The 15,358-nt window shown below is 48.4% G+C and overlaps 1 protein-coding gene and 2 non-coding genes across 25 annotated transcripts in view; 2 read left to right on the forward strand and 1 right to left on the reverse strand.

Moving 5' to 3' along the window:
* The first annotated feature begins 6,260 nt into the window (after positions 1 to 6,260).
* The window catches only part of TRRAP (transformation/transcription domain associated protein), a 171,456-nt gene continuing 162,358 nt past the window's right edge, over positions 6,261 to 15,358 (forward strand). For 18 of the 23 annotated variants that reach the window (XR_010158594.1, XR_010158595.1, XR_010158596.1 and 15 more), the window contains exons 1-3: positions 6,261 to 6,420; positions 8,873 to 9,033; positions 9,764 to 9,813. Coding sequence is in view for 14 of the 23 variants with exons in the window: in XM_009453677.4 (XP_009451952.1) it covers positions 8,934 to 9,033; positions 9,764 to 9,813 (150 nt within the window). In the remaining 9 variants the exon portion in view is untranslated. Of the gene's footprint in view, positions 6,421 to 6,661; positions 6,864 to 8,872; positions 9,034 to 9,763; positions 9,814 to 15,358 lie in introns of those variants that run through there. The other 5 variants (XM_009453678.5, XM_054656000.2, XM_063814751.1 and 2 more) reach the window with 4 other exon arrangements.
* On the forward strand, positions 9,482 to 9,677 carry LOC129135591 (small nucleolar RNA ZL1). Its single transcript, XR_008536564.1, has one exon. It is a non-coding gene; the product is annotated as a small nucleolar RNA ZL1 (small nucleolar RNA).
* LOC112209936 (small nucleolar RNA U13) lies at positions 12,782 to 12,885 on the reverse strand. The gene has a single exon (XR_002944920.1). It is a non-coding gene; the product is annotated as a small nucleolar RNA U13 (small nucleolar RNA).

Consider the following 15,358-nt stretch of genomic DNA (forward strand, 5'->3'; position numbering starts at 1 on the left):
TGGCTCACGCCTGTAATCCCAGCACTTTGGGAGGCCAAAGCGGGCAGATCATGAGGTCAGGAGATCGAGACCATCCTGGCTAACACAGTGAAACCCCGTCTCTACTTAAATACAAAAAATTAGCCGGGCGTGTAGTCCCAGCTACTCGGGAGGCTGAGGCAGGAGTATGGTGTGAACCCAGGAGGCAGAGCTTGAGTGAGCTGAGATTGCACCACTGCACTCCAGCCTGGGAAACAGAACGAGACTCCATCTCAAAAAAAAAAAAAAAAAAAGTGCTAGACAGATGTCACCCCCTAGTGGCATCAACTGTCACGGTGGTGATAAATACCAGGCCTAGGAACATGGGGACTTTGGGTTCTCCCTGAGAGTTACATGACCTTGGAGAAGTCACTTTTCTCTCTGCTAATGTTTTAAAAATTATTTTTTACAGAGATGGGATCTTGCTAGGTTGCTCAGGCTGGTCTCAAACTCCTGAGCTCAAGCGATCCTCCTGCTTCAGCCTCCAGAGTAGCTGGGACTACAGGCATGAGCCACCATGTCAGGCCCCCTTTTTCTTTAAAATGGGCATAATAATAGTCCCAACACCATGAGACTATTATAAGGATAAAAGGAATTAACACGTAGAACACAGCTTAGGACATAGTAAAGGGTTCAATCAGTGTTGGGTGTCAAATGGGAATTGCTGAAGGACTTGGGAGGAATTGGCTCATTCAGCAGGACTTTGAAGCACTTGAGAAGAAAATAGTCAAGCTTGCAGAGTTGCAAATCTTTAAGACGGTTTAACATAATTGGAAGGCCAGGTTGTTCCTGCTTTTTTAAAATGTATCAAATAGCATAAGATGTATTGTTTCTAAAATGTGTAACTTTATTTCACTGAGTAATAATTTTACAGTATCCACAGTGTTACAGAAGCCACCTTCAAGGCCACCCTGAAATTGATGCTGATGCCACCCTTTGGCTAATTCCTTTTTTTTTTTTTTTTTTTTTTTTTGAGATGGAGTCTCGCTCTGTCACCCAGGCTGGAGTGCAGTGGTGCGATCTCGGCTCACTGCAAGCTCCGCCTCCTGGGTTCACGACATTCTCCTGCCTCAGCCTCCCAAGTAGCTGGGACTACAGGCGCCTGCCACCACGCCCGGCTAATTTTTTTGTATTTTTAGTAGAAACGGGGTTTCACCATGTTAGCCAGGATGGTCTCGATCTGCTGACCTCGTGATCCGCCCGCCTCTGCCTCCCAAAGTGCTGGGATTACAGGCGTGAGCCACCGCACCCGGCCAGCCCTTTGGCTAATTCCTGTTTGCCACCCAGGATTTTCTTTTCTTTTTTTTTTTTTTTTTGACGGAGTCTTGCTCTGTCACCCAGGCTAGAGCGCAGTGGTGTGATCTCAGCTCACTGCAACCTCTGGCTCCCAGGTTCAAGCAATTCTTCTGCCTCAGACTCCCAAGCAGCTGGGATTGCACACACCCGCCACCACGCCTGGCTAATTTTTTGTTTTTTTTTTTTTTTTTTTTTTTCAGTAGAGATGGGGTTTCGCCACGTTGGCCAAGCTGGTCTCGAACGCTAGACCTCAGGTGACCCACCCGCTTCGGCCTCTCAAAGTGCTGGGATTACAGGCATAAGCCACCACGCCCGGCCAGGATTTTCCATAGGCGTTACTCTTATCCCATCACCACCACCACCACCCTCACAGTACCCATCTCTGCTCCATCCCATAGCAGACTGGGAAGCTTCACTCTTCCAGGGAGTATCCGATAAGGGAGGGGCAGGAAATCCTCTCAGAAGGCTAGGTTTCCTTTTCATTTTTTTCTTTTCCTTTTATTTTTTGAGATGGAGTCTCAAAAATGTTGCCTAGGCTGGAGTGCAGTGGCACGATCTTGGCTCACTGCAACCTCTGCCTCCTGGATTCAAGCGACTCTCCTGCCTCAGCCTCCTGAGTAGCTGGGATTTCAGGCATGCACCACCATGCCCAGCTAATTTTGGTATTTCTTAGTAGAGATGGGGTTTCACCATGTTGGCCAGGCTGGCCTCGAACTCCTGGCCTCAAGTGATCTGCCGCCTCTGCCTCCCAAAGTGCTAGGATTACAGGCGTGAGCCACTGTGCCCAGTCCATAGAGCTAGCTTTTCTTTTTTCTTTTCTTTTCTTTCAGAGAGGGGTCTCTTTATGTTGCCCAGGTTAGTCTCAGACTCCTGACCACAAGCAATCCTCCCAACTCGGCCTCCAGAGTAGCAAGGATTACAGGTGTGCACCACCAAGTGCAGCTTGGCTTTCCTAAATTAATGTTCTTGGCTAGAAACAGAATTGGAGCCATGTATGTAATTTTAAATTTTCAAGTAGCCACAATTCAAAAAAGAAAAAGAAATAAGTGAAATCAATTTTAATGCTGTTACAAAACTCAACATATTCAAAATATCATCTCAACATATAATCAACGTAAAAATGATCAATAACCCGGGAGCAGTGGCTCACGCCTATAATCTCAACACTGTGGGAGGCCGAGGCAGGGGAGGCCAAGAGTTTGAGACCAGCCTGGCCAACACGGGGAACCCCAGTGGCAGGTGCTGTAATCCCAGCTACTCTGGAGGCTGAGGTACAGGAATCTCTTCAACCTGAGGGGCATAGGTTGCAGTGAGCCAAGATCGTGCCACTGCACTCTAGCCTTTTTGTTGTTGTTGTTGTTGTAAGGGTTCACCATCTCGTGTGCATTTTACGCTGAGATTTCATCTCCATTCAGATGGGCCACACTGCACATGGGGCTAGTGGCTACTGAAGTGGAAAGCACAGCACTCAGCTGCCTGGGTACAAATGCGTCTGACCATCCCAAGAGTCTTCCTGGTCATCCTCCTTTTTTTTTTTTTTTTTTTTTTGAGACAGGTTCTCCCCCTGTTGCCCAGTGTGAAGTGCAGTGACACAATTGTGACTCACAGGTCACTGCACCCTCTAACTCTTAGGGTCAAGTGATCCTCCCACCTCAGCCTCCCAAGTAGCTCAGCTAATTTTTTAGATTTTTGGTAGAGATGGGGGTCTCACTATGTTGCCCAGGCTGGTCTTGAGCTCCTAGTCTCAAGTGATCCTCCTGCCTCAGCCTCCCAAAGTACTGGGATTACAGGCATAAGCCACTGTGTTCGGCCTCAAGAGTCATTTTTTTTTCCCACAGATTCTCCCAGTCTAGCCTATAGGGGCCACAAATACCTCTTACCAGGGTGACTTTGACCCTCCTCCCAGCATCCTCGCCTATGCCATGTGTCTGCGTGTCTGGTAGTTAGCATGTAGTTTGGTGCAAAGTAGATGCTTGTGGAATGGCTGAAAGAATAAGATGAGGCCTCCCCTTGATAACGCCCCCAAAGCCTTGAACATGACTCGGTGTTGGAAACCATTTGTCGGTGCCTTCTCTGGACTGACCTTGGACTGCTTTCACAGACACCATCTCATATGATCACAAGGCAGCACAGAGGGGACATTCTCTCCCCTGGCGAGGTGAGCATCGGTCAGAACAGACACTGAGGGCAGCCTTAACAGGCAATGCCTGAGGCCAAACGTCCAGAACAGTAGCCACAGGTAAGGGTCTGGGACCTGGGGACAGATCAGATGTTGTGAACAGTCAGACCTCATTCGCCTGGCTCTGGCGGGGGGCGGTGGGGGAGGGACGGTGGCCTGCTTTGGTTAATTAAATTTTTCTGGGTAATGAAAAGTTCACACTTCTTTGGTGTCAATTCTTGTTGATGAAACTCTTTCTAAAGCAAGTTAGTGTTAGTTGGTCTGTTGGCCCTAGCAAGGTGGTATAATCAAATCTTTGGTCATTCGAGGGCAGCAGCCCTAGGGTCCGTATCCCTACCACACATCCTCGTTGTCCTGCATAGGAAATTAACTATGGGAGGTGGGGGGCCGCTGGGCAGGTAACAATGACTCGGAATCAGCTCCTGGGAGATGCATTTGGGGCTAAATCCTGGAGTAGCTTGGAGGGAGCAAAATGAGTTCAGGGATATCCTTTTTTTTTTTTTTTTTTTTTAGATAGAGTCTTGCTCTGTCGTCCAGGCTGGAGTGCAGTGGTGCCATCTTGGCTCACTGCAACCTCCACCTCCTGGGTTCAAGCGATTCTCCTGCCTCAGCCTCCCAAATAGCTCGGATTACAGGTACCCACCACCACGCCTGGCTAATTTTTGCATTTTTAGTAGAGATAGGGTTTCACCATGTTGGCTAGGCTGGTCTCAAACTCCTGGCCTCAAGTGATCTGCCCGCCTCAGCCTCCCAAAGTGTTGGGATTACAGGTGTGAGCCACCGCGCCCGGCCTATTCCTTTGTTTTTTAGAGATAGGGCCTCTCCCTGTCGCCTAGGCTGGAGTGCAGTGGCATGATCATAGCTCACTGCAGAGTAGAACTCCTGGGCTTAAGCGATCCTCCTGCCTTAGCCTCCCGAGTAGCTGGGACTTCAGGTGCATGCCACCATGCCCTGCTAATTTTTAAAATATTTTTTAGAGATGGGGTCTCGCTGTGTTGCCCAAGCTGGTCTCGAATTCCTGGCCTGAAGCAATCCTCCCACCTCAGCCTCCTGAATAGCTGGGATTCCGAAAAAATCTCCAAAAATCCTGAAGGATTTTAAGCAGAGGAGTGAATGTGATCTAATTTACCTGATCAGGATGAAGTTGACACTGTCCCTCACCTCTAATTCAGGAGACAGATGAGAAAACAGGCAAAAATCATCAAAGTGTGATGACTAATTTGATAAGACGCTTAGGCCACCTGAAAGTGCAGGGATTTTGCCAATGTTAGGGCCAGGCTTGACTGTAGGTCTTTATCATATGCAATTAAGCCAAAACTTATTTTAAAAAAGCGTCTACAGCTGTTTTCCTAACTCCCCTCAAAAAACAATATTAAACAATCGTTTAGCACACTAATTTCAGCCCTCAAATATTTCAGTCTTCAACTTTGGACCTCTTATTTTTTTTTATCTTCTGTGACAAAGTCTCACTCCCACCTCAGCCTCCCGAGTAGCTGGGACCACAGATGCCTGCCACTAAGCCCGACTAATTTTTTATTTTTTGCTAAGACGAGGTCTCGCTATGTTGCCCAGGCTGGTCATGAACTCCTGAACTCAAACAGTCCTCCCACTTTGGCCTCCTGAAATGCTGGGATTACAGGCATGAGCCATCACAGCCGGCTTGGACCTCCCACTTTTTTGGGGGCAGTGGAGGTAAGACAATAGCAGATTTTGCTTGCAAACAGGCAACCTCTTCCGTGATGGAAGGGCTATTCTGAGCCATTTTGTTTCTCCTGGGGCAGAATTAACTGGTACTAAAAACATCCATTCACAATCCCAGCATTTCAGCTGTGGCCTTGTTCTCGAGTGGCAACATTAAACGAGCAAGGAGCTTGTTTCAGAAAAGAGCACCTCCCCTCCAGGGTACTCACGGGCACTGAAACATTTATTTATTGCAGGGTGTGAAATGTGTCTAGGAAGGGAACATAATGATCTTGGTGGGTTAGTGATAAATGGGGTGAGGGTGGGGAGTAGGTGAAGGAAGGTGTAGGAGGTGGAACCAGGGCCTGGAGGTGGCCAAGTTCATGTCATGCTTCCACACTCTGTCCCTGTAACATGGTAACCATGGCGCCTGACTGTACCTTTCCCTTGGAGACACCTTTTGGTCCGGCCCATGCCACCTCCCCTGGCTCCATCCCACTCTATCCCTTCATTGCTCTGGCCTGGCCTGAGGCCTCTCTCCATCCAGTTTTGATGGAGGTAGCTCTGTCTGCCATGTGGATCCAGCCTCGGAGGTAAAGCAGCTGCAGAATCAATGGGGCCTTTCTGCACCTGGGCGGCCACTTCCAGAAAGCCCACCCGGACTTTCTTTTACTAACAGGGTCTCGGTCCATCTCCAGCCGTCACCTTCCCAAAGACCCTCCTGGCCTCCTCTCCATTCTGCGGGCCGAGAAGAACCCCAGGAGAGCAGCGGGGACCGGGAGCGAGGAGTGGGGGTGGCAAACCCTACCCTGCCTGCCACCTTCAGTCCAGTGGTGGACAATACCTGGACCCCATCGCTGCCAAGTCGGGAAGCCGCCCCCGCACCCCCCCACCCCCCCCAGGTGCCCACCGCCCCCAGGGTCCCCGGGCATTCCCCGAGGCCTGGCTTCTGGGAGGAGACTCAGGGAAAAAGGAGCCCCTAGAACCTGGGCGCCGGACCGGCCCCGTCATGGCTGTCGGGGATTTAAAGGGCCGGGACCCACCCGGACGGCGGACGCCCCTCCCCGTGCCCGCGCAGGCCGCACCCACTTGGGGGCGGCGCGCCGGGGCCTGGCGCTCGGTCGGCGGGTGCTGCCGCTTTAAGCGGGGGCGGGACTGCGCGCGGCCGAGCGGTTGCGACGAGGGCTCGGCTGGGGGTCGCCGGGGTCGCGGGCCGGGCCTGCAGGAGCCGGGCCGCCGAGGTCGGGGTAAGTTGGCGGGCGGGCGTCCGAACGGCCCCGGGAGGTGCGCGCGGCCCTCAGGCGCGGGGAGGCCTCTGCGGCGCGGCGGCTCCGCGGAGGGATGGAGCTGGGGGCTCCGAGCGCCCCGGGATCCCCTAGGCTCCAGCCAGAGCCTACCCGGGGCTGCGGGGCCGACGGCGTTTGCGGCCGAGCTGAGAGGAAGCTGTGGGAGGCGCAGCGCTCGCGGGTGCGGGAATTGGCGCTCGGCGCTCGCCGTAGCTCGGCCTGGGACGCGGTCGCGGAGCGCCCGGGACGGCGACCAAAGGAGGGAACCGGAGGGCCGTTTGTGAGCTGAGAGGTCGGGTGGGACGTTGGGGGCCTGTCCCTCCGGAGGCGCCCCCCGGCCAACCTGGCACCTCCGGGCCTCTGCGCCGGCACTGGACTCGTTAGGCCCAGCGCGGGGAGCGAAGGTAGCGGCGACCACAGCGCCCCCTCTGGCCCGGCGGCGCCGCCTCAAGCAGGGCTTGGCGGGGTCTGGGGGCGGCGGGGCAGTTTGTCCCCAGGAGTAGGAGCAGGCGCGGCGCCAGCCCGGCCTGGGCCTTCGGCGTCCGGGGTGGTGAAGTTGCTTTCCCTCAGACACGCAGAATGGGGGCGTTTCCCCCCGGCCAGGGCCCCCAGGCTCCGCGGGACCCCGGGAAATGGAAGAGTTGACGACTTCCGTGGGAAGGGGGAAGTTTGGACAGGACTAGGGAGGTTCTTAGGCAGGGAGAGGCCGTGACCCCGAGTCTTGGGTCCCCTGGGATGGGGATGGGCAGGGAGAGGCCGTGACTTCCGAGTCTTGGGTACCCTGGGATGGGGATGGGCAAGGAGAGGCCGTAACCCCGAGTCTTGGGTCCCCTCGGATGGGGATGGATAGGGAGAGACCGTGATCCCGAGTCCTGGGTCCCCTCGGATGGGGATGGGCAGGGAGAGTCCGTGACCCCCATGCCTTGGGCCGATGGAGATGGGGAAGGGGGTGTCACCTGAAACAGGCAGTTGCCAGGTCCCCTAGCAGGGCTTGACAGACTCCCCCGCCTTGGTTGCCTTCGTGGCTTTTCCTACCCGGAGCCAGAGGGCTGGGGCTTCTGGTGGGCTTGTTGTGGGACACCTGTGGGCATGCTCTCTGCATGGAAGAAGGGTTTTTGGTGTCTAGGAGAGAGTGGCCGGAAGGAGCTCTCTAGTGTCACCTGTGTCAGCTGCAAAGCAGTGTATCCGGTAGGCCTGCAAAGGAGGTCCTGGTGTGTCTGTTGAAAGAAAACGAAGCCATGAAACCACCTGTTAGTGCAGAGCGGGATTATGCAAGGAGGAGGGGTGAAAGCAACTTATTTCACCAGCTTCTCGGGATACTTTGTGACACCTGTTAAAATAGAAACCAAGTCTCCATCTGTGTGTCAGCTGGGAGCAGCCACTGAGTGCCTACTGCCTGGCAGCTACAAACAGAATTTATAGTTTCCCGTGCCCGTCACGTAACCACAGTCTGGAGGGGTGCTGCTTGGGAGCCCACCTTTGGCACTTGGGGATTTTGATGTCCGCTGAAGTTTGGAAACCAGTCACACGTACGACCAAGGTTGCCCCAATCCAGCCTGCTGCCTGCGTTTTTTTGTTGTTGTTGTTGTTGTTTTTTTTTCCGAGACTGAACCTTGCTCTATTGCCCAGGATGGAGTGCAGTGGCACAATCTTGGCTCACTGCAATCTCCACCTCCTGGGTTCAAGTGATTCTCCTGCTTCAGCTTCCTGAGTAGCTGGGATTACAGGTGCCCGCTACCACGCCTGGCTAATTTTTGTATTTTTAGTAGAGATGGGGTTTCATCATGTTGGCTACGCTGGTCTGGAACTCCTGACCTCGTGATCTCCCTGCCTTCGCCTTCCAAAGTGCTGGGATTCCAGGCGTGAGCCACTGCGCCTGGCCTGCTGCATGATTTTATACCGCCCATGAGCTAAGAATGGTTTTATATTTTTAAATGGCTGGGGAAAAGAGGAAGGATATTTCATGGTAAATGAGAGTTATATGAAATTCAGATTTCAGTGTCCATAAATAAAGTTTTATTGGAACACAGCCTCACTCATTTATTTACATGTTGTCTGTCTGTGACTGCTTTCTGGTTATAGCAGAGCTGAGTAGTTGTGACAGACTGCGTGGCCACAAAGATTAAAATATCTACTATGTGGCTCTTTACAGAAAATGTTTGCCAACCCCTGACTCAGAGAAAGAGAAAATACCGTAGGAAGGAACAGTATCTGCATACAAAAATCGTGTTTCAAAATTAATAGACAAAATGGAGTTGGGTAAACTTCATATTAAAAAAACCAGAAGGAATAGTGTTAGATTCTGGATTAAGATGAAAGCGTATCGATTATGTAGGCCTTTAGGTAAGATTTTCACAGAGATTGTGATCCTGTGCCCTCCGTAAATTGACTAACTCTATGCTTCTTTTCATAGGCTGGTTGAACTCATGGACCTGATACTTTTCTCTTGAGAAGCAAACCAGCCCAAAAGAAAAATGGCGTTTGTTGCAACACAGGGGGCCACGGTGGTTGACCAGACCACTTTGATGAAAAAGTACCTTCAGTTTGTGGCAGCTCTCACAGATGTGAATACACGTGAGTTGATCCTTTTTGTCATTAAGAAATGCATAAATAAGGCCAGATGTGGTGGCTCACGTCTGTAATCCCAGCATTTTGGGAGGCCGAGGTGGGTGGATCACCTGATGTCAGGAGTTTGGGACTAGCCTGGCCAACATGGTGAAACCACGTCTCTACTAAAATACAAAAATTAGCCAGGTGTGGTGGCTCACGCCTGTAGTCCCAGCTACTTGGGAGGCTGAGGCAGGAGGATCGCTTGAACCTGGGAGGCAGAGGTTGCAGTGAGCTGAGATCGCACCACTGCACTCCAGCCTGGGTGACAGAGCGAGACTCCCTCTCAAAAAAAAAAAAAAAAAAAAAAGAGAAATGCATAAATATGACACATTTATCTCAGCTCAGATGTTGTGTACTTTGAGATTAATCGTAGCAGTAACTTTTATTCTCATTTTCCTTTTCTCTACCTTGTAGAGAAGCAAAGTGATGAGTAATACTGGCTGGAGCCCCAAAGAGGCACGTGTGTGTGTTTGTGTGTGTGTGTATATGCTTGTCAGTGCATGCACGTGTATGTCTGGGAGTACAAATGTGTGCGACTGGTTGTAGGGAACTAGCTATGTGCCTTCTATTAGGCCATGACAGTCAAACTGATAAGATCTGATTGCTTCTCTTAAATTACTAAATCCAAGTTTTGCATTAACATAATTTCCTTAACATAATTTCAATTACCTGATGCTTGTTTTGCTGTTCACAGCTGATGAAACAAAGTTGAAAATGATGCAAGAAGTTAGTGAAAATTTTGAGGTATGAGCATTATATTTTCTATTTTTCATTTTGAGGTAAATATTCTTATGCACTTTCCTGTCCTGCTTTGTCAGTCTTTTTACTAGCAACTCAAAGATCATTGTCTTTGTTCAAGTAATTTAGTATATTTCGAAACTGAAATCTGAAACTTTGTACACAGTGTTTTCCGTCTTCACGCTGGTGATAGCGAACCCCATACCATGTTGAGGATTGTCAGTTTTGTTTTGGTTGGTTTAAAAACATTTTTTCATTTTAAAATATGGTAGCTCTTTTAGGCTACCATGCCTGTTGGGATGCACTCAGATTTATTCTTGTATTTTTCTTTCTTTCTTTTCTTTTTTTTTTTTTTTTTGAGATGGAGTTTCGCTCTTGTCGCCCAGGCTGGGGTGCAGTGGCGTCATCTTGGCTCACTGCAACCTCTGCCTTCCGGGTTCAAGCAGTTCTCCTGACTCAGCCTTCAGAGTAGCTGAGACTATAGGTGCCTGCTACCATGCCTGGGTAATTTTTGTATTTTTAGTAGAGACGGGGTTTCACCATGTTGCTCAGGCTGGCCTTGTACTCCTGACCTCAGGTGATCTACCTGCCTCAGCCTCTCAAGGTGATAGCATTACAGGCGTGAGCCACCTCACCTGGCGTGTTTATTGTCTTTTTTGAGGCAGAATCTGGCTGTGTCGCCCAGGCTGGAGTGCAGTGGCGTGATCTTGGCTCACTGCAACCTCCGCCTCCCGGATTCAAGCGATTCTCCTGCCTTAGCCTCCCAAGTAGTTGGGATTACAGGTGTGCACCACACCCGGCTGATTTTTGCATTTTTAGTAGAGACCGGGTTTCACCATGTTTGCCAGGCTGGCCTTGAACTCCTTACCTCAGGTGATCCTCCTGCCTTGGCCTCCCATAGTGCTGGGATTACAGGCATGGGCCACTGTGCCCGGCCGAGATGCACTCAGATTTATGTTGTGAATTTGTTATGTTCAGGTAATTTGATGGTGTATTCTTATGCAATGAGATCTGGATGTCATTTCTGGTTCTGCTAATTAGAACATCTGTGACCTTGATCAAGAAAGAACTTTCTCTCTTGTGGACCTCACATCCTACAATTGTATATTGTCCTGCATGTCCCTCAGACACTTTTCGTTTTTCTTCAGTCTTTTTTCTTTTCGTCCTTTAGATTGGATAATTTCTGATCTTCTGAGAATTTTTTTGTTATCTGCAACTTGCTGGGTTTTTCTTAGAATTTCAGTTTATTTTTTGTATTTTTTAAAATTTTAGTTATTGTGGTTTCAGTTCTAGAATTTCCATTTGGTTCTTCATACATTTCATTTATCTGCAGATTCCCCATCTTTGTTTATTAAGACCATATTCTTATGTTTTGAACATATTTACTGTATGAGGGCTGCTTTCAAGTCTTCAAGTATTAAAGCCAACATTTGGGCTATATGAAGGTCAATTTCTATTGGCTGTGGGCCATGTTATCCTGTTTCTTTGTCTAGTAATTTATATATCTGGAGACAAGGTCTTACTGTCATCCAGGCTGGAGTGCAGTGGTACAATTTCAGCTCACAGCATCCTCAACCTCTTGGGCTCAGGTGAGCCTCCCACTCAGCCTCTTAAGTAGCTGGGACTACAGGCATGCACTACCACGCCTGGCTAATTTTTGTATATTTTGTAGAGATGCAGTTTCACCATATTGCCCAGGCTGGTCTCAAACTCCTGGACTCAAACGATCCACCCACCTCGGCCTCCCAAAGTGCTGGGATTATGGATGTGAGCCACTGTGCCCAACCGTCTAGTAATTTTTTTACTGTACAGTGGACATTACTTGTGAGACATCATAGGGACTCTAGATGTGTTATCTCCCTCGGAAGAATGTTGACATTTTGTCGTAGTAGGCAGTTCAGTTACCAGTTGATGCCACTGAATTTGCGTAGGCTTGGTTTTATGCTTTGGGGAGGATCTGTGGATAGCCCAGGGTCTTTCCCAGGTCTCTAACTTGGTGGGATTCAACCTCAAATTCTGCCTGTGGATCTCATCAGAGGTTGATTTTAGGCTTTGTTGCGGTTGGTCTAGAATAGGCCTTATTCTAGGACATGGTCTAGCTGGATGTGTGAGGTCTGGGAGGTTATTAAGATGTTAAGTAGGTCTTTGCACTCAGGCTAGGCTTGAAATCCAGCATCCTCTAACATTGCTAGATGTATGGTATCTTCATTCATCTTGCAATCTTTTTGTTTTTTTTTTGTTTTTGTTTTTAAGATAGGGTCTCCCTCTGTCACCCAGGCTGGAGTACAGTGGTGTGGTCACAGCTCATTGCAGTCTCAACTTCCTGGGCCCACCTCAGCCTCTGGAGTAGCTGGGACCACAGGTGTGCACCACCATGCCCCACTAATTTTTGTATTTTTAGTAGAGATGGGGTTTCGCCTTGTTGCCCAGGCTGGTCACAAACTCCTGACCTTAAGCGATCCACCCACCTCAGCCTCCCAAAGTGTTAGGATTACAAACGTGAGCCACCACGCCCGGCCGCATCTCTCAGTCTTAAAGCAGGTACATTGTGGTGAGCTTCAGGCAGTGTCACCCTGTGTGTGTGCAGTCCAGCCCTCAGCTGTCCTCACTGGAGACACTCCCCATTCCCTTGCTCTGTGGTTTGCTTTTCTCTGGTGCTGTGCCCTGCAGATTCCAGCCACTTTAGCTCTCCTGAACACTGAGGATTTTACTCCTCAGCTCAGCAGGCCCTGACCCCTGCTTGGACCCAACTTGCTGAACCCCAGTTGGAAAATTGTACCTAGGCAGAGAGCCATGGTGGTCATGGGACTAAGCATGTAAATTTCCCTTCTCCTGGGAGTCATGCTCCGGTACTGGCCCTAATCCAACACCTGAAAAAAGTTATCTCGTATTTTGCACAACTTTTTGGTTTACCTGGGTACCAGTTAGTCTCATAGACAGATGAGAAAGTCACGTTTGTTACTTATTTTTTTCACATCAGATGGGTAATGTGCTGACATACCCAGCACATTTGAGGGAGGCACGTCTCACACATGAGCATGAAACCCCAATCATCACACTTACAAACTACAAAAGGATCACGTTTCCATTTTTATTATTTGATTAAAAAAAATTTTAAGAGACAGGGTCTTGCTGTACAGTGGTGCAGTCACAGCTCACTGCAGCCTTGAACTCCTGGGCTCAAGTGGTCCTCCTGAGTAGCTGGGACTACAGATGCAAGACACTATGCTTGGCTAATTTTTTTTTTTTTTTTTTTTTTTTAGAGACAGGGTCTCGCTATGTTACCCAGTCTGGTTGAACTCTGGGCTCAAGCGATCCTCCTGCTTTGGCTTCCCAAGGTGCTGGTATTACAGGTGTAACCCGCTGTGCCCAGCCAACATTTCTTTTTTTTAATATGAGGATAATAGTCTAAGAACAATAGAGAAAATACTCCCTAGCTTCCGTAAGGTCTTTTGTATTAATAAACATTAAATACATGTTAGTGGGGTTGAATCAAATACCCTACTATCTGTAGTAATGGATAGTATTTTAGCTTTTTTTTAATAGACATTTTCAAGGACTTGTTGCCTTGAGCTGAGCTAGAAAAAAAACTTGAGATATTTAGAGATCTAGCTAAAGAGCTTTCTCTTCTGCCCAAGCTGCTAAAACAAGCTGTTTAAAATATATATATATATATGAAGAGGTGAGAGGCAGAAGAGGATACCCTGCATTCTGCATTTTATTGGAAGAACTGATCTGAGAGAACCATAGTCCTGGCAGGTTTGTTGGAGAGGCTGAAATCATAGGCAGTCTGTGAACCTGCAGGAACAAGCCAGTGAGTCAGGGCACCAAGTGTGGACATACGGCTATCTGGATTAAATATCTGTAAATATCTGACCCTTTTGAGGTTTTGAGACTTTATTCTCCTTTTTAGTATTTGCAATTAGCAGGTTACCTCCTTCCTGGCTTTTGGTCTCAGATGCATTGATTAGCAACTAAAAGTTAGTGGGGCAAGTCTGGGTGTGGTGGCTGACGCCTGTAATCCCAGAACTTTGGGAGGCCGAGGCGGGTGGATCACTTGAGGCCAGGAGTTCGAGACCAACCTGGCCAACATGGTGAAACACTGTCTCTACTCCAAATACAAAAATCTAGCCGAGCATGGTGGCATATGCCTGGCCTGTAGTCCCAGCTACTGGGAAGGCTGAGGCAGAGAATCACTTGAACCTGGGAGATAGAGGTTGCAGTGAGCCGAGATCATGCCATTGCACTCCAGCCTGGGCAACAATATATATATATCGATATCTATCAAGATAGATAGATATAGATAGATATATCTATCTAGATAGATAGAGATAGATATAGATATCTAGATAGATATAGCTATCTAGATAGATAGATATAGATATCTAGATAGATATAGCTATCTAGATAGATACAGATATCTAGATAGATATAGCTATCTAGATAGATAGAGATAGATATCGATAGATATCGATATCTATCCAGATCTGGATAGATATCGATATCTATCTCTATCGATATCGATATCTATCTCTATGCGAGGCAGTATAGTTAGGGCTTTTCCAAGTAATGACTTTTGCAATCTGTGTATCAACATTTACCTTAAATGAAATTCAGATGACTGAATTCTTCAAAGAATTAAATACTAGAATGACCATCAAGAAGCAGTTCTCTTAAGTTACTACCACCCAGAAAAATGTTTAAATGAAGTGAGTGAAATTTAAAAACTCCCAGTGATTTCAGGAGTCTTACAGATTCATTATTAAATGGGCCATCTTTCAAGACAAAATAAACCCTCAGGTTAGGAATCACATGAACAATTTATCTGGATCAAAAAACTGGTGGCTGAGTTGAGATACTTGCAGAATAACCAGGCAGCTTGTTGAATGAATCTTTTTTTAATTATAAAAAATTTTTTTAGAGACAACGTCTTGCTATGGAGTATAGTACCTATTCACAGGCGCCATCATAGCACACCACAGCATTGAACTCCTGGGCTCAAATGATCTTCCTGCTTCAGCCCCCAAGTAGCAGGGACTACAGGCATGCACCACCATGCTCAGCTTGAGTGAATCTTTTTAACTGGAGAAATTCTCTTTTTTTTAGACGTGTTCTTGTTATGTTGCCCCAGCTGGTCTTGAACTCCTCGGCCCAAACAATAGTCCCACCTTGTCTTCCTAAATAAAGTGCTAGGATTACAGGTGTGAGTCACTGTGCCCAGCCCTACTGGAGACATTTGAAATGCAGATATTTGAAAGCTGTATAATCAGTAGTTAATATGGACTTACATGCAAATATGTTTGACTTCTTGATAACCTGGCAGTTAGTTCAGTGTTCCAGCAAGAATCGTCTCCCTCTTTTCCTTGAATCCTTGGTTGTGGGTGTTTCATAAAAAGTCTTAACCTTTAAGGGTAAAAGGTGCCAAACACAGTTCTTCTGCCCGACAAATGCACTGTCTTCTTGGAGAGAAGCTATTTGATTCCTGCACAGCTCCTGGGGCCGCCTCCCATACAGTGTTCTGTGTGAGTGGAGGCCCCAGAAATCTGCACTG

This window comes from Pan troglodytes, chromosome 6 (genome assembly GCF_028858775.2).
Source record: "Pan troglodytes isolate AG18354 chromosome 6, NHGRI_mPanTro3-v2.0_pri, whole genome shotgun sequence".
Lineage (NCBI taxonomy): Eukaryota > Metazoa > Chordata > Mammalia > Primates > Hominidae > Pan > Pan troglodytes.